The sequence below is a fragment of the Prionailurus bengalensis genome, chromosome D1 (assembly GCF_016509475.1).
Source record: "Prionailurus bengalensis isolate Pbe53 chromosome D1, Fcat_Pben_1.1_paternal_pri, whole genome shotgun sequence".
Lineage (NCBI taxonomy): Eukaryota > Metazoa > Chordata > Mammalia > Carnivora > Felidae > Prionailurus > Prionailurus bengalensis.
In genome coordinates this window covers 7224415-7248267 of record NC_057346.1, presented here as the reverse complement: position 1 = coordinate 7248267, position 23853 = coordinate 7224415, and the positions used below count along the sequence as shown (strand labels likewise).

The 23853-nt window shown below is 38.4% G+C and overlaps 1 protein-coding gene across 1 annotated transcript in view; it reads right to left on the bottom strand.

Moving 5' to 3' along the window:
- Positions 1–23853, bottom strand: part of DDX10 (DEAD-box helicase 10) — a 281218-nt gene that overhangs the window by 224368 nt on the left and 32997 nt on the right. Inside the window, exons 9-13 of the mRNA XM_043579268.1 lie at positions 23430–23514; positions 11887–11988; positions 10627–10714; positions 6832–6920; positions 3552–4014 (exon numbers count right to left, since the gene is read on the bottom strand). Coding sequence (XP_043435203.1) covers positions 3552–4014; positions 6832–6920; positions 10627–10714; positions 11887–11988; positions 23430–23514 — 827 coding nt within the window. The remainder of the gene's footprint in view (positions 1–3551; positions 4015–6831; positions 6921–10626; positions 10715–11886; positions 11989–23429; positions 23515–23853) is intronic.

Below are 23853 nucleotides of genomic sequence, written 5' to 3'. Positions count from 1 at the left end.
GAGAGCAAGTAAACATTGACTCTGAAAGCCTTAAGGCATATAACAAGTAAAGCTGGCAAGATTAGGTGGGGGGGGAGGCAGTAAGCCTTTCTATTTCAGCCAAAGAACCAGTAATTTCAACTGTAGCTGTATACAGCACTAGGGAATGTGCAGGAAGAAAGAGAAAAACATTCCTTTTCCAGCCTCTCAAAATCCTGCCGTCCCAAACTATTCCTCACGTTTGATGCATACGTCATACACTTCCAATTTATTTCATTTAAAAACATCCTGTAGGTATTTTAAAAATAGAACTTCCTATAGTACACCATGAAAATGTATTCTTAGGTTAGAACTTTACATCATTACTATTAGATACTTTTATTTACTACCTAAATTACAAAGCTTGGCCTACACAGGCATATAATTTAATGAGTAAAAAAAAAGAAAGTTATTTATGCTCATGCTTATAGAAAATTAAACAATACCTTTTGAATCATTTTAAGCCAATCAGATAAATCATATTTTTAAAATCTTACATAGTTTCAAAATACAGGTTTCCAAAAATAAACCCCACAGGTATGAATTATATCTAATTCACAGCAAATAAAATTATCAAAGTGAAAGAATAAGAAATTCAGCACATCACTCATTCATTCATGGAACACCTTTGAAATTCAACAGGAGCTAGACACTGTACCAGGCCCTGAGTACATACTGGCCAGTAAGACACTGATTTCAAGGAATTCAGAATCCAGTAAGGAAGGCAGGCCAACACACAATTTTGTGTGACAGAAGATAATAGAAAAAGTTTAAAAACCCAAGAACACCAACGAATGTTGAAGGACTTTTGGAGACCAACAGAAAAGACCAGTATCACAGCACAGGAAAAGGAGTGAAAAAGACAAGCACAGAAATTATACAACTGAAATAAATGATGTTCAATAATAGAATCAAAAAAAGATAAACTCAAATGGTAAGACATTTCTCACTGATTTTTTTTCAAAATAGTAAAAACGTGGTAGTATTCATTGTTAAAGTAAGTAAAGGGGCAATGGCATACAAGGCCAGGGTCAAGGGCTGTGACCTCTCTATAGGATAGTATGGCAAAATGTATCAAAAGTTTTTTAAATGTGTCACAGTCCCAAAGTCATTAGAAGAAAACAAGCCAATATCCCTCATAAACACAGAAACAAACATCCTTAACAAAATATTAGAAAGCAAATCCCTGCAATAGATAAAACACATCATGACTAAGTGAAGGTTATCAAAGGAATTCAATGTTGGTTCAACATTAAAAAAATCAGTATGTTAACAGAACAAGTATATATTCACCTTAATAGCTGGGGTGGGGGGAAGCACGTGACAAAATTTTCACCATCCATTTTGATAAACGCACTAAACCAGCCAGTAATGGAATGGAACTTTCCCACCCCGATAAAAGCATTTACACAAAACTTAAAGCTAACATCAGGTATAATCATAAAAGACTGAATGTTTTCCCTCCCACAGATGAGGAAAAGAACAACGATGGCCACTCTCACCAGTGCTATTCAACATAAAATATAATTAAGAAAATGAAATAAAAGGTACACAGATTGGAAAGAAGAAACGAAACCATCTTTATTCACAAACCCCATTACCATCTACAGAGAAAATCCCAAAGAATCCCCCAAAATAAAGCCACTAGAACTAATGGGTCAGTTTGGAATGACTAGCATACAAAAATACTGAAAACAAAGGATTAGAAATTTGTATTTTAACAGTATAATTTATAATAACATTGAAAACTATGAAATAAAGATGAATCTAACAAAAAAATGTGCAAGATAGACATGCTTAAAATCAAAAAACCACACTAAAACACAGTAAAAGCCTAAATAAATGGAAAAATATGCTGTATTGCTGAATCAGACAACTCAAGATGTCAATTCTCCCCAAAGAGATTTAAACATTTCAATGAAATCTCAATGGAGATAACATAAGGGGTTTTTTTTGTACCAATTAACCAGCTGGTTCAAAAACTTATAAGAAAATACAGTGGCCCAAAAAGAACCAAAACAAAATTTTGTTTAAATATCAAGTGCGAAGACTTGTACTACCTAATTTGAGATTTACCATGAACCTAATCAAGATGGGTATTACTGGTGAAAGGATGGCTAACAGAGACGAGAGTCAAAGAGACCTACGTATACGTGGTCAACCCTGGACAAAGGGGACAAGGTTCCTGAATGGAGAAAGCACTATTTAACAAAGATACTGGTTCAACTAGACCCCAATTAAAAAAAAAAGAAAAGAAAATAAAAGAACCTTAACCCTTCCCTCACACCATACACAAAAATTAAGCTAAAATAAACTTTAGCCCTAAATTTAAGCACTAAAACTATAAAACCTCCCAGGGAAACATAGGAGGAAATCTTTGTGGCCTTAGGTTAACCACAGATTTATCAGATACAACACAAAGTGTATCAATTCTATAACAAAGAGTAATAAATCACACTTCAAAAACCAGATCATTATCCACGCACTTAACCAAAAACATTAGAATACCTAGGCTCAATTTCCAGCTATGCCAGCAACAAACAGTGCACATCACTATCTTACGGTCTCTGTTTCCCAGTTGTTTTTTCCCTTTACCTGTGTAATGAGACAGTACCTACCTCACAGGGTTATTCAAGGACCAAATGAGATAATGTTCAGAAAACACCAAATTATACGTTAAGTACTCAATAACGATGTTTGCTACCTTTCCAAGATTTTTATTTAGTTACTTAAACACCACCTGAGTTTCACAGTTCAAAATTTAGAATTTCCACTGTGAGTCCTAGAGTTTATTAAAAATTAGAGCTCAGCTTCAGTTTTTAATTCAATTCACTTTAAAGAAATGATGAAGAATAAATGCATGCAAAATAAGAAGGGGACCAAGGAAGGGGAGGAGAAACACATTAACCGCACACCTACAGACACTCCAGAAAACAGATGCTTTATCTGAATTCTCTCTTTTATTTTTCCTAGCAGGTACCTATAGAGGAACAAAGGATCTACATGAAATTTTTAACAAACCTTCATAAGTGGCCTTTAAAAAGGAGTGCTGGCTTTCTATTTAAGACCCTGTGTTGATGCCCCAAAGCAAATGTCTCGTTACAAGTTAAATCCATGCTTAGGGAGATTAAATTGCTGTAAGGGATATTTGTAATGATTTAAATCAGAAAGTAGTATGTTAATAATCACAGTGAAGGATCGTCACGCTATAAACCATAGAACCCCATCACCTGCCTTCCTTACCGTTATAACCATGGCTCTGGCTACTTTTAAAACATGCCTCAGAAGAGCAGCAAATGAGATTAAATTCGTCAGCATTCTTAGAGTTCCCTAGGTTATGAACAAGGAGAATTCTCTGGCACTTATTCCATCTTTAAATATGGAGAAAGAGGGAGCCTTCACTTCAAAGAATGTCATTCTACAAATTTCTCCTAGTCCCTCCTGCCCCCAGAGTTCCCCCCAAAGGCCACAAGCAACACACAGTAAGAACTGGTGGGAAATAAAAGAAGACCATCCAGTGGGAATAAACTTACCTGTGGTGTTTTATTCTCTTTAAGGTCCAACCCAAACACATTGTGCCGCTTCACTGTAAAGAAATCAGCATCGTGTCCATCGTCCTCGTCCTCATCTCTGTCTAAGAACTGCCCAGGGGCTTCCTTGGACTCCCCAGTGCTAGGGACAGACTGAAGTGGAGACTCTTTTGCTTTTGCCAGTTTCTCTTCCATTTCTTCCTCATCTTCCTTCTCTTCTTCCTCTTCATCACTAATCCCCTTACCCGGTGTGTATTCTGTCTCTTCTGGTCTTTTCCCACCTTTCTGAAGGATGGACATTTTCTCATTGAAGTAGGCTCTAAATTCTTCTACTTCATCATTGGTGAGGGAGGGAGCCCTTGGCTCAATTTGTTTGTGATCTTGGCTCACCACCAATTCTTTGGGGGGTTGTTTCTGCATTTTCTGAAGAAATCTTACCCGAGGTGCCACAGCAAGACCAAGAGATCTTAAACATGAACAAAAGAAAACAGTTATCTCAGCACAATGATGGTGTGCTTATGGTATTATGCAACAGTTTCTCAAGAGTGGAGATCTATTTTTGGAGTTTTTAAAAAAACACTCCTCTGAAATACAACTCAATCTTGACAGATTAGATGATCCAAAAGGCAAGCCAAAAAATACCAAATACCCATCAGAAAACACTGAAGATACCTCACTCTTCATTAAGAGGTTAACAAGGTATAACATAAAGAGCATGAAACCAGAAACAAGGGAACAGGTCAAGTACTAAATCTGCCTATTTCCAATTTACTTCTTTCAGCCTCGGCTCCCTCAAATACAGGATATCGAAACCTACCAGGCCCACCTCACAGCTGTTGTAACAATCCGACTTGCTAACTATACGAAAACACTTTGTGAAATGTCAATACTAAACCTGAAAAAGACATGGTCAAGAAAGGACAAAACAGCTCTCTGCAAAGAACAAACTCAAATTACCACTGTCCTCTCCTCTTTTACTACGACATAATCACTTCTACAAAAATACATTTATTCATTTTTGAGAGAGAGAGTGAAGCAGAGCACGAGTAGGGGACGGGCAGAGAGAAAAGGAGACAAAGAATCCAAAAGAGGCTCCAGGCTCTGAGCAAGCATTCAGCACAGATCCCGACTCAGGGCTTGAACCCATGAACCGTGAGATCATGACCTGAGCCAAAGTCAGACACTTAACCGATTGAGCCACCAAAGCACCCCAAAAAGAAAGGATTTCTAAACGAGACCAAAAAAGAAAAGAAAAATTATTTTCTCCTTCTAAGATCAAGATTCACTTTATGATCAGCTAAGTTCCTACTCGCAGATGGGAAATAAACTCCTGAAACCGGGCCTGCTACAATAAACAGCTAACATGATGACACGGCTCCATTGCCTCTTTCCTATGAGACATGATTCAAGAAAACTCAGAGGTGCAGTGGGAAAGCACAGATTCAGAAATGGGACTGTTGATGTTCAAATCCTGACTGTCATCACCAGCTGTGTGACTGAAGGATGTTACTGAACCTCTATACCTCAGTTCTCGCATTTGTGAAACGGCATGATCAGTACTGATATCCTAGGGTTGTCGTAAGAGTGAAATGAGTTCACAGATCCAATGTACTTAACATACGGCCTGGCACACAGGCAGCCACTACTGAGCACCTCCCATTATTACTAGTATGGAGACTACAGGGTGGGATCATAAACTCCTATCCATCAGAGCATTCTCTCAGTGTATTACAATTATAGTTGTGTGTCTTTCTCAGCTACTAAAACTTGGAGCCCTTTTAAGGTAAGAGTACGTACATCTATAATTTTTTACCATCTAGCACAATGAACTGTACATACTATTCAAAACATGTTTCTTTAGGAAAACAATTTCTAAAAACATTTATTATATCCTGCACACATAACACTGCTTTAGGTAACAAAGGGCTTCTAAAGGAATTTATAGATCAAGGAACTTGCACATCTAAACACCACCAAATTAAACTATACCAATAATTTAGGCTCAGAAGTTAACTTTCTGCCTTCCTTAGACATCACCAGTAAAAAGCAAAGGTTGTCAACTGGGAACAGATGAGATTTACTGGTTTTTGTAGCAACAAAATGTCACATTAATATGACCCTGCAGTGTCAGAGCCCTGTGCCTCTCCTGTTTACTAATATCTCAGCTAAGTCAATCAGAAAACCACGACAGAACTTTTTCATGGAATACTAAAAGGGAGCTAATAACTTAAACCAAGAATCATATTCAGAAAAGGTGAAATTAGTAACTGCTACATAAACAGCTCAGTGACAAAAACATGTTATATCCATGGTGTGCAGTTTTCCATCAATTACCTACACAGAGAGTCAGGAGCCTCATGCTGTTATCTAGCAATTTCAATCATTCTAAAATGTTACAACTGACAAATTACCTATTATACTGAACTCACAATCTAATGTGAAGAGCAGAAAACAGCAACTCTCCCAGATACAAGTTTTTATCAGACTCCATTTAAAGGTAAAGACATTCAAATTCCTGGAGAGCAAGGCAAATACACAGACCTTGCCTTGAAAATACATGTGTCATCACTGACTAGGAATTTTATGCTGATATTTAACCTATGATTAACCTCAAGGGTGCTTTATAGAATTCTGTCAATGTTTTTCCCACAGGTAGAACCCCACTGAAAAAATGAGCATTCCTCCTTTATAGCTGAAAAGGTTAGGAAAAAAGTCCTTCAAATACTGAGCCAAAACAAACCAACAGTTCCTTTTTTATGTAATAGTAACCTCAGTTACTAAACGAGGATATTTTGCCATGGTAACTGTGAGTACCTATAAGAAACACCAAGACACAAAGAACACTCAGGCAATAAGCAAGCAGTTACAGGGATCAATCTAAAATAAAGGAAGAATTGACAAGGAGACTTGTGTCAAAAGCATAAAAAAGAATGGTCTATGGTGTTCCAAGCCAGCGTTCCAAAGACAAGAGGACTACAGACATTTAAAGATTTCAAACAGCGCTTACCAATTGTTCTCTACCTCCTTTAAGATGAAACTACAGGAAACTGCCAGTGAAACTTTCAGAAATTTTCACTTACAAGTAAGAAACTTCTTTAAACAACAAGAACTAGACACTCACCTAGATTTCTAGTTTACATAATCTTTTTCTCTGCAGATCTTTAACAGATTCTCTTAAGTTAAGGCAGAGCAGTTTCAATGAGGACTCTCAGAGAACCAGGTTGCAGACAAATGACCTCTACCTCTGAGGATTCACAACTAAAAGTGTAATATGAATACTTACAGGGCATATTCAGGTATAGGTAACTTGCTCACATCAAATATTTCTTTATCCTTCATCAGATACACTGAGCGTATATAGGAGACAAAACACTGTAAAAATAAGAGGTTTACATGTAACACATACAATAGTCAGAAACGGAAAATAAATTTAAACTCAGATAAAAGAAAATTAACCAAAGGGATAAATTCAACAGTAGTGAAATATCTTAAAAATAAGTGAGCATATAGGGGCACCTGGGTGGTTCAGTCAGTTGGGCAGATGACTTCGGCTCATGGCTCTGGGCTTGAGCCCCATGCCGGGCTCTGTACTGACAGCTCAGAGCCTGGAGCCTGCTTTGGATTCTGTGTCTCACTATCTCTCTGCACCCCCTCCTCCCCACCCCCACCCCCCCCCACCCCCCCCACCCCCGCTCACTCTCTGTCTCTCTCTTTCTCTCTTAAAAATAAACATTAAAATAAAAAATTTTAATAATAAAATAATTGAGCATATCTCCATTCTACATTTTAAAAAACTACCTTTTTGTAACTGTAATATTAGATAAGACTTCAAATTTGGTTTCATCAAGCCAACTCAACATAGAATATCACCTTCTCAGAAAGCTATTCTACAAGTTAGTATCAGTCCATTGCAGTATAGTCTAACAGGGGGAAAAAGTAGGATATATATATAATGATACAGATGACAATCTGAGCTCCTTATCTTACTAGCTGCTCAAACCTCTTGTATCTCTGTCAGTTTCCTCATCTATCAGAGATCATAACACCTTCTATTTAAAATGTTATGAGAGGGGCGCCTGGGTGGCGCAGTCGGTTAAGCGTCCGACTTCAGCCAGGTCACGATCTCGCGGTCTGTGAGTTCGAGCCCCACGTCAGGCTCTGGGCTGATGGCTCAGAGCCTGGAGCCTGTTTCCAATTCTGTGTCTCCCGATTCTGTGTCTGAGCATGACGCTCCCCCGTTCATGCTCTGTCTCTCTCTGTCCCCCCAAAAAAAATAAAATAAAACGTTGAAAAAAAAAATTTTTTTTTAAATAAAATGTTATGAGAAATTAACCGAGAAAATGGATCTAGAGTACCAGGGTGTATCTTCTGGAATATAGTAAGTACCAATAAATACTAGCTATTAGTAATAATTATTTTAGTTATTGGTTAAAGGTATTTATTTATTTAGTTAAAGGTATTCTTTATTTATTCTTAGAAAAGAATACCTTTTCTAACATAATAAAATGTTACCATATTTAAATGAAGCTTAATAAAATCATGACATGAAGTTTACTCCTAAAGCCTTCCCTTTTACATTATCACTTCAAGTAATTTGTCATCATGAACTTGTGTTATTTTTCTTTGGTGTTTGTTTATAAAGAAAAAAGGTATCTGTATACCAAGAACTCTATAAACCAAAATTTAAACATGATCCTGATCCTTTATCAGTCTGTAACACAGTCAGGCAACAAAGATGATGAAACACATCTATGCAAGCATTTCTTATTTTAAAATTTTTATAAGTCCATTTAATTCCCATTTCAATATTTCCTGAACTTCATATTTGTTATAAATTTATACTAATCCTTTCTTCAAACCATTTTCCCTGTCTCCAGAGGCATGAAAAACAATGAATGGCTCCAGTTCAAGGATAATTTTTCCCCTACAATTGTTCACACACACAAAAAAATCACCCCTGTTGCCTATCGTTTTTGTTCTCTCCAGATTATAATCAAAGGCTAGAAAATCACTTCTATGAAACTAGATAGCTTGCTGCTGCTGGCAATATAGTTAGCCATTCTGCTAAACCATGCGTGACACCCAATAAATCACATCATTTATTTCAATGTGCATTCTATAATCTTTGTTCTGGAAGGCTCATTTGTTGTATGCACAAACTAGTGAAACATCCTTCCATTGTTCTTTATTTCCTGATTCATAATTGAATGACCTCTTAGGTATGCAGTAAGTTATGACATCTCAGAATTCATGTATAATAGTTTTAAATGTGCATACTATTTCCAAACTTTCTAAAAGATTTAAACAATGTCTGCTAGATGATATCTGCACACACAAATGTTTGCATACCCAAAAATTAAAGGAAAAAAAATTTCCCCTTTAAAGGTCTTTTTCATTAGATTTCAGGTGAAGTGAGACTATAGAAATCCAACTTGGCACAGTTCAGTATTTGGTTTTCTTATAATCCTCCTGATGTATCATGGAATTTCTGAAGAAAGTCAAATGTGGATATCAGTCTCAGGTCTGCTACTTAACAGCTTATGTGATCCTAGACAATTTTTTTTTAATTTTTTTTTTTATGTTTATTCATTTTTGAAAGACAGAGAAAGAGTACAAGCAGGGGTGGGGCGGAGAGAGAGGGGGACACAGAATCTGAAACAGGCTCCAGGCTCTGAGCTGACAGCATAGAGCCCAACATGGGGCTTGAACTCACGAACCGCGAGATCATGACCTGAGCCGAAGTCGGACGTTCAACCAACTGAGTCACCCAGGCACCCCGATCCTGGACAATTTTTAATTTTCTCCATCTACTATTTACTCCTGTGTAAAGTCACATCAGTGTTGCCTCCCTCCTGGGTTGTTGGGAAGATGAAGAAAGAACACGTATCAAACTGCCATGTAACAAAGTCACATCATGACTAAGCACTTGACACAAAGTAAGCATTTAAATTCCAGCTTTCATCACTCATGGTATTTTAAGCAGAGTGAGGCTAACTTGATAAAATATAACAGAAGTTAATTTTTAACCAGAAACGTAAAATCTGCTCTTTAAATAAAACTTCTTTCCCGAGAATATCCAGTTTCAAAACCATAACGTAAAAGCCTTACTACTGACTATTTCTCTGCTCAGGCTCCTTATCCACTTAGGATGCTCTTTCCACATCTCTTATTTCCTTCCTCTCATTTCATCTCTCTGCTGACACAGAATCCAACCTCTGAATCCTGACACTCTTAACTCACTGCTGATATGTTATGGGAGATGCAGAGAGAGAGATAATATGTAGATCTGGTAACCTCCATGTACATAAGAGCGTGGCGAAAAGGATGAGCTTTGTAACAGGGATTCAAATATTTGTCCGTTTAGAGACTAGGAAGCTGTTAGCACAACACAAAATTACTTCCCTTCTTCCTTTTCTAAAGCATCTACTGCTAGGCACTCTAGGAACTGAAAAGTAAGTTTAACTGAAAGTGGTAATTCTTTGTATTTGCTAATCAAGAGGATTAGCAAGTCAAAAAAAAGTAATTTGGGAACATTAAGTCATATTTATAGATTAAAATTTCATTCTTAAAGAGGATTCAGTAAAAGTGCTATGCTTTCTAGAAATTTAAGCTAATATAAGAAATTACAATAAGCTTGCTGAAGAAGCACAAAGCTGACATTTTCCCAGTTTGTTCTAAGAAATACATAATCACTTTTTTTTAGTTTTTTAAAAATGTTAATTTATTTATTTTGAGAGAAAAAGAGAGAGTGTGAGCAAGGGAGGGGCAAAGAGAGAGAGAGAATCCCAAGCAGGCTCCATGCCACCAGTGCAGAACCCAATGTGGGGATCAATCCTAAAAACCATGAGATCATGACCTGAGCCAAAACCAAGAGTTGAACGTTTAACCGACTGAGCCACCCGGACACTTCGAGGTACAGAGTCTTTTTAAAAGTTAAAGAATGTTCTGGTTATCTGTGAACTGCACCACTTGACTACCTGAAGCATAACCATGAAACGTAAAGTAGTAGAAAATGATGAATTCTAACTTTATTGTATGCTCCATTCCAACTAAGGTATCCAATTTACCAACGACTTACCCTTTGAGCTCTTTCTTTTAAATCTTGATCTTGTGCTAAAAATGATTCCAATTTTTTCTGGACGTCTATAAGTTTTTCTGGATTAATTCTTTGTAACAAAAAAATACAGGTTAAACTTAGACATCTCAATTTTAGAAACTGAAAACAGTATATAGCATTTTCCTATCTTCCTCAGTATTTTTAAACCTATAACATTATTTCTCATCTAGGAGCCAGATTAGACTGAAATTACACTAGACGTAAACCTGACTCTCAGGTATTCTGCATAATGCAGGGGGGAAAAAAGATCAAGATCAGAAATCATCTTTAAATGCCCCATGCTAAGTGAAAGATACTAAGGTTAATTTTCAATTATCACTGGTTGCTTCTTAGGTCCGTAATGTTAGAAAATACTCTAACAGGAGATCTGTCCATGCAATAGAATAAATGAAAGTTAATGTCATTGTTGTAAGTACTTCCATTTTCAGCCAAATATCATAAAGCCAATTTCAAATAATAAGCAAGGAGCCAAAAGATATAAATAATGGTCTCCTTATCTGGAAATCAGGCACAATGTAACAGAATTGCTACTTAACTCCACCAAGGGAAGCTACAGGAAAGAATGAAATTCTTACAAGGGTCTATGTTTCACAAAATAAATCCCACTTTTTTCCCTGATTATAAACCGAACCACTCTGCTCCTGCAAAGCTGGAGTAGTAGTAGATGGGGGTGGACGAGGTGGTTTTTACTTTAATTATAAAATCATATATAAAATTAAAGACACAAAAGGTAGATAACTTTCGCTTAGCCTCAACAATTTCAACTCAGTCTTGTTCCATCGAACCCTTACCCAACCCACCTGCCCCACTTCCCATCTAAACACCCTCCAAATCTTCCCTCCAAGTAAAGCCAGGATGTTTCAAGGACCCCAGTACAGATGAAACTCCGATCCTGATCAAATCTGCTGACAATCTGAGTATCTTCAATGGACAGCAGAGTCCTCTGAAAAGGACATACAACCCTACAAATTTTATCCAATATGTATAATCTTTTCAACAATCAATGCCTGCTGAAGCTAACAAGTTCTCCACTTCATCTTATTTTCTGCATTAACAGTCTTCCAGGAAACGTGTTTAGAAGAACACTAGCAAACAAAAAAAGTCACAAAGCAGACAGTGGAAGACGAGAGGGAGGAGGGAATGAAGTGTACATAACTCAGCATGATGATTCTGCACCTCCGTTCTCCCAACGGTAACTTCAACACACCCAGCAGTTCTTACCTGATTTCCTTCACAGGCACTTTCTTCTGGAGAAGCTGCTGCACCATCCCTTTTTCTTCGGAGGGAAGTAAAATTAATAAAGCTTCACCATCCTCTTTGTACCTAAACAAACAAACAATCTCTTCCACATCAGTGCAGTCTGCATTTTACATTTCAACAGTCTGACAAATAGGTAACAAAGAAGCAAGTTCACCTAATTAGTAAATATTAGGAATGCCATTTTGTTCACTTCTGTGACGACAGACAACGAGGGCTCTGAGCATCTTTTTCAACATTCCACTACTAGTTACAATTCCAAGTCACTTTTAGGCTATACCAAGGTAGGAGAGCCAGATCCTAAGAAACAAATCAATTAAAAGGAATTTCTTAAATAGATCTCTGTAGCAATTTCTCATTTAAGCCACGAGAGTATTAGGTTACAGTTAGTCATGTAAGAACATGGCACCCACTGTATTAAGGAATCAAATCATCTTTCTGGGGATTTTATACCTTGGGAATAGCACGGTTTTCAGAAAACAGTGCTGTAGTTTTAAGAAATGGATCTCTGCTCAAGTGAAAAGCTATCCTCCAATCCATTCTCTTCCCTCACCTAGTAAAATTCTTATTTCATGCTGTATCACCAGAAATTTCGATGTTACTGGGCCACAATTCACCCACAGCTACTAAACCTCTTGTGCTACTTGCATACAGACTCCCCTATAACTCGGGGTCAGCCATGACGTGCAAGCAGTAAGACAAAACAGAACTGGATATTCGTAGAATGTTTTTTAAAGACACAAAATGAAAAATACTCTCATCAAAGCACTCTATTCAAGGTTCATGCTATAAAATGTGAGGAGCAACTTTTTATAGTTAAAACCAAATAAATTATTTAGTGAGAAACTTTGTGCCAGGCCTAAACTGTGAAGAACACAAAGAAACAGAAGAGTATTTCTGTCTTCAGTGGTCAAACAATCTAGCTGACTAGAAAACACAAACACACACAAAATCAAGACAACATCCCCAAGAAGGTAACATTAGAAATGTCAAAGGACGACCAGGGGCAATAAATGGCAAAAACTCAGAAGAGGAAAAAGACAACTCAGAGTGGGTCAGGGCCAGGTAGAATTTGAGGAGGACCTTGAAGGTGAACAGAAAGGGAAAAGATAGGGTCTTCCAAAGCGGGAGAATGGCATGAACTAAGGAGTGGAAACCAGAAAACATAGGGCAAACTTAGCTAACTTAAGATAGGAGAAACCCAACCGAACCAGGGTAACCAAGTGGACAGCAGGGAGGATTGCCAGATGGGTACATCAGAGTCTGGTTCTGGAGAACTCTGGATGGCTGTGTATAGAGAGACAGAATACCACTGTACACAATTTTATCAATGAACGCTGGAGGGAAAAATTGTGTTGACTTACTCTATGTATGATAAAGATGGAAGGGCAATTTCACATCATGCTGATTTTAAAACTCTACTCCAACAAGCAAGGTGAAATTCCAGGGTAATATCTTTATAGAAATATCTACATATATGTATACACCTTTATGAGTACACACACAGAAAAGTAGGAAATAAAACATATCCAAAGTGCTAAAATTTATCTTTAACTCATATATTAAAAAAAAAAATTTAAGGGGCCACTAAATGCCAGGCACTAAAACTGACATAGTTGTGGCTGTTACAGAGCTTACAGACTATTAGGGACAGATTCCAAAACATCAAATAACAATAAAGTGGTAGGAGTGTTAGTAAGTGTACAGGAAGCTATAAAACCGTAACAGAGAACTCCACTGAATGCTGTCTCAGTGTCAAGAAAACTGCCCTGGGCAAATGGCGTCTAAGAGCAGAGATCCAAAAAATTAGCAATTAGTCAAACATTACGGGAGAATCCAGTTTTCCCGGGAGAAAAGGCAGCATCTGACGAGAGTCCAGTGGATAGTTTTGTCTTCTTCAGGCTGATTAGCTTTTTCTAGGGTTTCTAATGCATGGGTATTTAACAGGAGATAGAGTAAAGCTTTTACTGTTTCATAAATGAGAAACTAGTACCAAATACCTTCCTCACTGTATTTCAACACCTACTACGATTCAAAATGTTTCAACATCATTTATTATGAAGAAACATGAAAAAGCATTCCCTAAGCAGTACTGGATTAAACCATCTGTGAAGGCAGGAATCACTATTATATGAAGTAGTGAGGCAAAACCCAGAGCAAACAAGGTATCTGAGAGACATCTCAACTTCTGAAGCTCCAAGATCTCACCAACAACAGGTTAAAGGCAAAGGGGACAGATATCGGTTAATAATGACTACCGTGCTGTGCACTATATCAAAATGCCCTCAAGGTAGCCAAACTCTTGAGATGAGGTCAATTATATTCAGAAGTAAGAAAGCTTATCTCATGTGGCCCAGAGAGGAACAATTAGGAAGAAGGGAGATGGGTATGGGTGGCTTAAAGGGTAATCGATCTCTTTAACATTCTATATCCAAATTCAGAGATGGAGAGAGAAAATAAACATGCCACCAGGCCTACATAATGTGCGCCAGAACAGGGGCAAAGGGGTTAACAGAAATCTCTAAGGTATCAAAACAGCATTCCCTGAAGCCCTTGGATCTTCAGATGGACGAATAAACAAGAATAATAAGCCTAATCATTATACTTAATCATTATACCATTCAGGTACCCAAGAATAATCTGGAAGAATAGATCAGGATTCAAGTCACACATGGGCCATATCCAAACCTTTTACAACTATAGCCAACAGACACATAGATCTGCACAAGGTTAAGACAGAGTACAACACTGGAATTTAGAAGAACAAAATTCCCAAAGGAAAATGGAAAAAAATGTCCAAAGTCGAACCCCATAAGGCAAGCATCTACAGAAAAGATCATAACTGGCCACTTTACCTATTGAACATCACACACATCTTTTCCCTAAAACAACATACAGAAAGCACAAATTATCTCCTACACACCAACACCCAAGAATTTCCAGTAAGCTTTCATTTTAAAAATAAATACACACTTGAAAAGAAGGCAGAAGCACATTTTTTTTCTTTCAAATGCTTACACGGATAGTCTATTTACCCATGAGCTAGCTTTTTATATTTCAAAAGCAATATCCAAGGACTGAGGCTTAGTATATATATAAAGAGAAATAAACGTTCTTCACAAGATCTACATTTTGGAATTCCATAATACACAGGTTATTATAAGAAACATTGTAGGCACCAAATAAAAGCCCTGCAACTGAAACACAACAACAACAAAAATCTCATTTTCACCATCTGTAGTAGTATGTTACATTTACGTAGCCCTTTAGAATTTAGGAAGAACTTCATTTTACATTAATTTGCCCATCTTTTTTACACAAGCAATTGGTAGACAAGGCAAATATCTGGGAAGACCAAGAAATTATCCAAAAACACCCACAAAAAAACAGAAATACGAAACAAAACCAAAAATCTCCAGCTAATCATTGCATATCAGAGGCTTTAAACTTGCAGTTCATTACCTCTATCAGCTATACAGACCCCTAATAGGTTGGTCACAATTGTCTGCCTTCACATGCTACATACAGCTCACTGGCGCTTCTAGCTCAATGTGAGAGACCCAGACCACTGACTTCTGGGTCCCACTGGTAATTTTAACCTCAAAACAAACTGACCAAAGGAAGGAGGAAAAGCCCTGCTGTTCTGGCACTAATTTGCGTGCCACCCAGTAACCACTAGTCCTCAGCTATGCCAATGCCTTCTCCCCAACACGTAAACTCCATTCTAGCTAACACTTTAAGTGTCCCTTAAATTTTGCCCGTTCAGCAAGATCTGCCAGGGCTCACAACTGCCTGGCCATTCTCAGTTCTCCCGGTCTGGTTCTCCAAGTTACAGAGCAGGGTGTAAGAGATTCTATTTAGAATAATTCCCTTTTTGTAATTTTAAAAATATATATACAACATACATGAAAATTTCTCTAGGTGGTATGATGTAGCTGGTAGGTTCTGCCCATGTCTAGAATTTATATAGTGAGGGGTGCCTGGGTGGCTCAGTCAGTTAAGCGTCCAACTTTGGCTCAGGTCAGAGCCCTACATCAGGCTTCATGCTGACAGCTCAGAGCCTCGAACCTGCTTCAGATTCTGTGTCTCCCTCTCTCTCTGCCCCTCCCACTCTCTTCCTCTCTCTCTCAAAATAAAACATTAAAAAAGATAGAATCTATATAGTGAATAAGCACTATTTTTATAACAAAAGTCCTTATGAGGTAAAAAATGAAAACATGTGCTTTCAAAATTTACATCTTTGTGTCATTCTTACTTCATTTAACACATCTTAGTACTATTAATATTAGGGTACTTCCTTACCTCAATTAGTAAATTTGAGGACATATATGAATGCATGTTCCATACCTACCATACATTTGTACCTAAATGCTGCTCACCAAATATGTGATGAGTAAACAGATGCAAAAAACCACCAGAAGTTGTGTAAGCAGATAGAACACTGGATTTAGAGTCTAAAGAACTGAATTCAAGCCCTAGCTGTACTATTCATTAGTTTTATAACCCTGGACAATGAGTCATTTTATCACCATATATTATATTCTTATTTATAAATTATATACTTTTTTAAAAAATTTATTAAATGTTTATTTTTGAGAGAGAGAGAGAAAGACAGTGTGCACGGCATAGAGGGGGCAGACAGAAGATCCAAAGTGGGCTCTGCACTGACAGCGGAGAGCCTGATGCGGGGCTCAAACTCACGAACCGCAAGATCATGACCTGAGCCAGAGTCGGAGACTTAACCACCTGAGCCACTTAGATGATGAATGAGATGATTCAGGTTCCTTCAGAACCTAAAGTTCTATACCTGTGATTCTTAACATACTAGTCTTTGTTCACAATAGAAGTATCATCAAGAGAGAGAAAGAGAGACAACTGTTGGCCACACTCTGCTATTCCACAGCCCTTCTTTTCCCTCCTCCCTGCATCTCCTCCTGTCCTCCTACACCTTAGCCTCACCAGTGGCAACCAGCCCCAAGAGCACCTGTCACTGAGGTTCAACAGGGCATCAGCCAAGCAGATGCATACAGACAGGCCACAGGAATCACACTTAAGCGTTCTGTTCCTCCTGCACAGTGTGGTACAGAGGAGAGCTTATTCCAGGAAAAGAGGTATCTCTGACTCACAGAATCCTATCTAAAGATTCTACACTAGATTTAAAAGAGAAAAGGACAGACCGGGAAATATTCTGGGTAAAATAAAGTCATCTGCAGCATAAGATTTTGGAAATACAAACAGGTACACCATAATAGGCTCAACAGTTTGACAAAGTTCATAAAAATTAAAAAAAAAAAACCAAGTTGGCTAATATGTGTTGCACGGAAAGCTTCTAGCAAACTGAGTAAGAACAAGGATTTAGGGAGTTCACACAGAAAAGGCAGAAATCATTAGACTCTATCAACTCTGTCCCCAGAACTTAAAAACAAGACTAAGTTTTAATACATTAAAAACAAGAAGAAAACACATAAAAGTGGTACCTAAAAACTATACTACCTGAAATCACTTTCTGGAAACTACTGAAAGAGATGATTAATGCCAGGAGAAGAAACTGAGGCTTAAAGAGATTAAGAACTGATCAAAAGGTACAAAGCCAGCAGGTGACAGAGCTAGATCCAAACCTAAATTTCTTGACTTTCCAGGATAGTGTTGATCAACTATGGGATATCTGCCTCTAATAATCCAAATAAAGAAGGAAAGTGCATATATTTTTAGTTGGCCTTCATGATCACAAATGACAGCAAGTTTAAATAAGGATACCTACCCTCCTTCTCCAAGCACCTGGCTTTCTCGCCTTATGGAAACCCTGCCTGGGAGCAGCAGCCACTAGATTTCACTAACTGAAAACATCTGCTTTGGGGCACACTGGCAAGAACAGGAGCTGCAGGGTCAGAGAGACCTGAGGACACATCTCAGTCCTGGTATTTCCCAAGGGATCTTAGACACATTTTTACCTCGCAAGCCTGAGAAGTCGTTTCCTGACAAAAAGGCCTCTCCCACCAGGCTGGTATAAAGACTGACTGAGCTCTTCCATCTGTTCACTCAACAGAGACCTGAGAGTCACCAAGTAAACGGTTAGGTCACAACCCGCTCGCTCCCTGTGGGAATGACAGGGAAGGACACGGAGACTCCTCCGGCTGAAAAAAAGTGACACGGTCAAATCTCCTCATAAACAGACTAACGACAGGCCTCCGGGGAAACAAACACACCGCGTGCCAGCATGGGAGCCCTCATGCAGGAGATGCTAAATAACAGATGTACCAGGTTTGTCTGAAGTCTGTGAATTCAAGCGGCAGGCCTCTGCAGTCAGCCATGTGAGTGAGCCTAGCGGTGGCCCAACGGTGAAAGTGATAAACGGCACGCGTGGCTTAGTGACTGCGAGGTCAGTCTTGGCCAGAGCCTACCCTGAGGTGACGAGAATGGCCCTGTGGAGCTACAGCGGGGTTCCCAGACCTCTTCCTGCCTCGCACATTCCTTGCCATTACCGTCCTTTATCTTTCAAACTGTCAGGAGAGCTTGCTTTCAGGTGTGGTAGGCAGCTCCTAAAACGGCTCCCAAAAATCGGGACCTTCTGGCATCCACAGCCTTGTGGTCCTCCCCACACAGAATAAGGCTGATCTGTACGACCACTAGGATGCTACGGTAAGATGGAGTTTGGGTTCCAAGTTCTAAGTCACAAAAGACACCGCTGCTGCCACCTTACTCCCTCTTACTCTCTCTCGTGCTCTGAGAAAGCCAACCAACTGCTCTGTTATGAAAAGTCTCAAGAAAAGAAAAAAGGTGTGGAAGGAACTGAGAGGCACCTCTGACCAACAAGCAGACGAATGGGCTTGGAAGGGGATCCAGCCCCAGCGGAGCCTTCAAGGACCGCATGACACCATGACCACAGACCTGGGCTCCAGACCTGCAAGGATGCGGATGAGAAGTCAGAGAACCCGAACGAGCCACCCCTGCATTTCCGATCCACGGAAACCAGGAGAGAACATCTAGTTCTCGCTTTTAGACACTGAGTTGTGGGATAATCTGTTATACTGCAAGAGATAATTAATTTTAGGGAAGCTCTGATTCATGAGTCTGATTTGAGAAAGTCACTGTGTTATCTCAGCTGTCTACTCTGTGCCAAGGCCTGTTCTAAGCACTCAGGGTATATCAATTAAGAAGACATATTTCCCTAGTCTTTATGGAGCCTACATTCTAGTGAAGAGAAAGAGATTCACTGTAATAAGGAAATGCTCTACTATCCATGAAGGTATTAAGTGCTATGGGGAAAAAAGAAAATACAGATTGAGGTTAGGAAGAGTAGTTGGGGCAGGTTAAGAAAGACAGTCATACAGACACTTGAGTAAAAACCATTCCAGCAAAAGAAACAGTAACGTAAAGGCCTTGGGGGTGGGGGGCTGGGGGAGGCGGGGGGAACATGGTCGGCATAAAGGAGAAACAGTCTGACCAGTGTGGAATATAGGGACAAGCAGGGAATAGAAAGTTAAGTTGGAGGGGACTGAATAATATCAGGTCATTGGCTTTTATTCTGAGTGAACAGGAAGCCCTGAGAGGACTGACATCATCTGACTTGTGTTTAAAAGGATCACTCTGCCTGCTGTGCTGAGAAGCGACAGCAGGAGGGCAAGGGGGAAGAGCCTGGAACTAGCCCACAACTGAGAAGGCTCAGCCCTCTTACCTACCTCTGTAACTATTTTGGCCCTACACTACCCCAGCTCATTGCTTCTTGATACAAAATAAAAAATTGGTTTTTCCCTTTAAAAAAAAAACAAAAAACTTTAAATTCTAAATAGTAGCAGACCAAGGCAGACGGTCATGTAAAGAAACAAAGCAGCACCAGTACATCCAGAAGAAACAGGCTAAATTTAGGATCTTACCAAGTCTTAGCTTTAAAGAAGCACAAATTTTCACTAGCAAAAGATTCCTCTTATCTCATTCCTAAGATATTCAGAGTAAGCTTCAGTAAATTAATGCTCATGGAAATTGTCTTTTCACTCTTATTATTTCAATTTACAAAACAATTAAGGATACTTTTTAAAAAATCTATTATCTCTTCCATAAAGTACCAGTATTTTCCACAAACCATAAACTCTTCAAAGTTATCACAGCAAAAATTTTAACTACTTTGCATCCTCTTTGCTGCTGTTGATCTACAGGGCAGCCATCAGTGTGCAATGCAAAGAACTGGCCTCTGCTGCCCCCTAGTGGAATCTCACACTGCTGTCTAAATCACTCACAAAGTCTGAGAGCCACAAAATGCAGCCAGGCAAGACTCAGCTGGAATATAATTATATATTATATTTTGTTATATATTTTATATTATATACATACACACACTCTCTCTGATATATAACTCACCTTTTGTTTTAAAGTAAGCTCGTCACAGTGGGGGGTTTGAACTCACAATCTAGAGATCAAGAGTCTCATGCTTCCAGGCACCTGGACTCTCACTTTTTATATTTAAACTCCCAAATGTTTACATATGAACAGTTACATATAACTCACATCTTCCATCCACAGACTCCTACCCCCCAAATAAAAACATTCAAAAAACAAAAACAAAAAAAGAGGAGTATCCTATGTATACCTACTTACTCTCCATTCCCCAATTTTTTATTTTCAAATGGGCATTTTCCTAAGAAAATTGAAGAGCTTGGTTTTTTGAGTACCCAAAACTGCAAGCCCTAAAAACAATCATTTTTAAGTAATGCACCACAGAATACAGCTTGGTAAAATTATATTCCTATTCCTTGCCTTCCCTGTCTCTAAAGGAGATCATTTGTTAAAAGAGATGTGGATGGTTAAAGAAAATAGACAAAAATTTTCCCAATACTAAGGATCATGAGAATTTTAAGTGAATAATACAACAAAGTACTTCAAGACAAATGCCTAAATCACTATTTTCACTTAGCTAAAACACTTCGAAAGGAAAAAAAAGATTCCCCAAACCTTAGCTGTTCTGCCACAAAGCACTGAATTCATTTTTCCATATTCATATATTATAGCTCACTTCCACAAGTAACCACTATCTGGCAACCCAGTTTTAATTACAGCATAAACACAGGATTTTAATTAGTTTCAAATTCTAATTTAGCCTTTATTCAATTCAATTATTCAGTCTCGTGGCCCAAGAAACTTTCTAATTATCTGTAAGTCCATTAATGGCAACTTTTAAACTGCAATTTCATTATTTTTTTATTAAACTGCCCAAGAAAAAATAAGTATTGTGTATCCTAAACATTTCCACTGACTACTCATCTAAAAGAGTCAATTCAAAACATTTTTAATTGGTTATGAGGGATCAAACAGACTTGTATTTTAAAAATTAATGACATTAGAAATTGCATTACAACAGTTTTTCAAATTAGTATTTTCTTTTCAAATACAATCATGATGTTGTTGTAGCTCCTTTTCATCTCCAGTCATTAGGACCAACTTAATGTTCACCCTGGCATGTTCAGCTACAGAAGATTTTTAACAACCTTTCTGGGAACGAAAAACCCTGAAATATTCCTCTTCGGTGAACTGTTTTCTGATGCAATGAGATGTCCAATCATCTTCATTAAGGAAGAATAATTTTAAAATACTATTTATAAGTGTTCCATAAAGAAATCCGTTTCCCCTGTCTATGTCAACACCAAATGGCACAACTAACACTAACACGCCTGTGTGTGAGGCTACATCCCACTTTCTCTAAAATGGAAAATGTGTGCATGGGTACATGTACAAACTCATACATGCCTCACGTTTACTGAGAAGAGTTAAACAGCAGAAGAATTCTCATTCCGCCAACCACTACTACTTACGACTTCTGAACATCTCCCTATGAAAGATAACCCAAACATGTACCCGACACAAAGATCACTGACACCACCACCCATCCTCCTATAAAATGGAAAACAAGCCTGCTCATCTACCCAGGTCCTTTTTCCTTAGACCCCATTAGAAACCAAAAGGTAACCACTTTACAGGCAAGTTTGTCTAAAAGCACCACAGCACCATATATAGAACCCAGTTCTAACTCCACTGTTTATTCAAATTATATTGTTAACTACAATAAAAAGACTTACTTTTTACCCTGTAGTACAGAAATTCCATTTAAAAATTTTTTATTTTTAATGTTTATTTTTGAGAGAGAGAGAGACACAGAGAGAGAAACAGAGCACAAGCAGGGGAGGGACAGAGAGAGAGGGAGACACAGAATCAGAAGTAGCCTCCAGGCTCCGAGCTGTCAGCACAGAGCCCGACGTGGGGCTCAAACCCACGAGCTGTGAGATCACGACCTGAGCTAAAGTTGGATGCTTAATCAACTGAGCCACCCAGGCACCCCCATAAATTCCATTTTTAAATAGCTTTATCTTTCACTATTGTAATATTCACTCCCTTCATGCTGGTCAAAAGAAGTGCGTTTGAGTGCATTTTTATTATAGCCCATGTTTAATGGCTATATATCTTTATTTAAAGATAAATGTGAATCAATCAAAAATGTTTAAGCAATCAAACATGTTACAAAAATTTTTTAATGAGTAAAATGAAGGGCTCTACTTCTCAGAAGGACAAGCAGCACCTGCAGAAGGACATGAAAAACCTTCACTTCAGCTAAAACATACAACAAAATCTACCAGATACAGCCAAAAAGAAAAAAAAAAACTTCTTTAAAGCCGCCCAAAACTGTGGATTCAAAGAAATTTCAGTGCATGCCAAAGAGATTTACTAGACAAATGAGGGAGAGAGGCCACTTGGGGCTGTTTGCTGAAAGGGACACAGGGCAAGCAGAAGACGAGGAAAATCATTGCTTAGAAGATGGTCTAAATCTTGGGTCTAAAGATCCTTCCATGGGGCGCCTGGGTGGCTCAGTCAGTTTAAATGTCTGACCTCGGCTCAGGTCATGATCACAGTTCTTGAGTTCAAGCCCTGCGCTGGGCTCTGTGCTGACAGCTAGGAGCCTGGAGTCTGCTTTGGATTCTATGTCTCCCTCTCTCTCTCTCTGCCCCTCCCCCACTCACGCTGTGTCTCTGTCTCTCACTCTCTCTCTCTCTCAAAAATAAACAAACATTAAAAAAAATTTTTTTAATAAAAAGCAGAACTGCTGCCCAGATAGACCAAGAGTTGTTGTCTCTTCCATCATCAAGTACCAATGTCTCACCAACAACCACATTATAAATATTCATCCAGTTGTGATTAAGGTAATAAATGGTACAAGGTAAATCCAAAGACACAGTCTGTCTGTGGCCAATCATAATCACTTATAACCCTGCTGTGATTATTTGGACTGTTTCCATTTCCTAACCATTACACAGGTCAGTAAGATGAACATCTTTATGTAACTTTACCCATCTCTCTTTCCTTAAGATCAGTTTTTAAATGTGGAACATGAGGCAAAAGGAAGAATTCCAAGGTTTTGGTAATTATTAACACATGCTATCCAGAAAGATGCTTAACATTTAAAATTCTACCACGAGCAAACATCTCCCAACTGCAACAGCAAAGAAAAGAGCCAGCACACCTACCTGGCAGTTCTACCTGCTCGGTGAATGTATGTGTTGGCATCCTCTGGACAATCAAACTGAAGAACCCAATTCACAGCTGGGAAATCTGAACAGAAGGAGCATCAAGTTAGGAAGATCTACCATGTTGCAAGATCTACCATGCCACACTATTTTGATTTTACATTATCACTTACTAGGACTTTCCGTCACATCAAACTGATAGATATCATCTGTGAACTTTATTAAAAATAAAATTAACTACAGGAACCAAGAGATGATAAACAATTCTCCATTGACAGAGTGAACTAAAAGCAATGACAGTGTTTGAATACAAAGATTCTTTTCTATCTGAAACAGAAGAGATTGCTTCGTGTCAGACAAATAATAAAATTTTAATAACCTAAAAGAACCCACTTTTCATGGGCTCCTAGTGAACTACAAAACT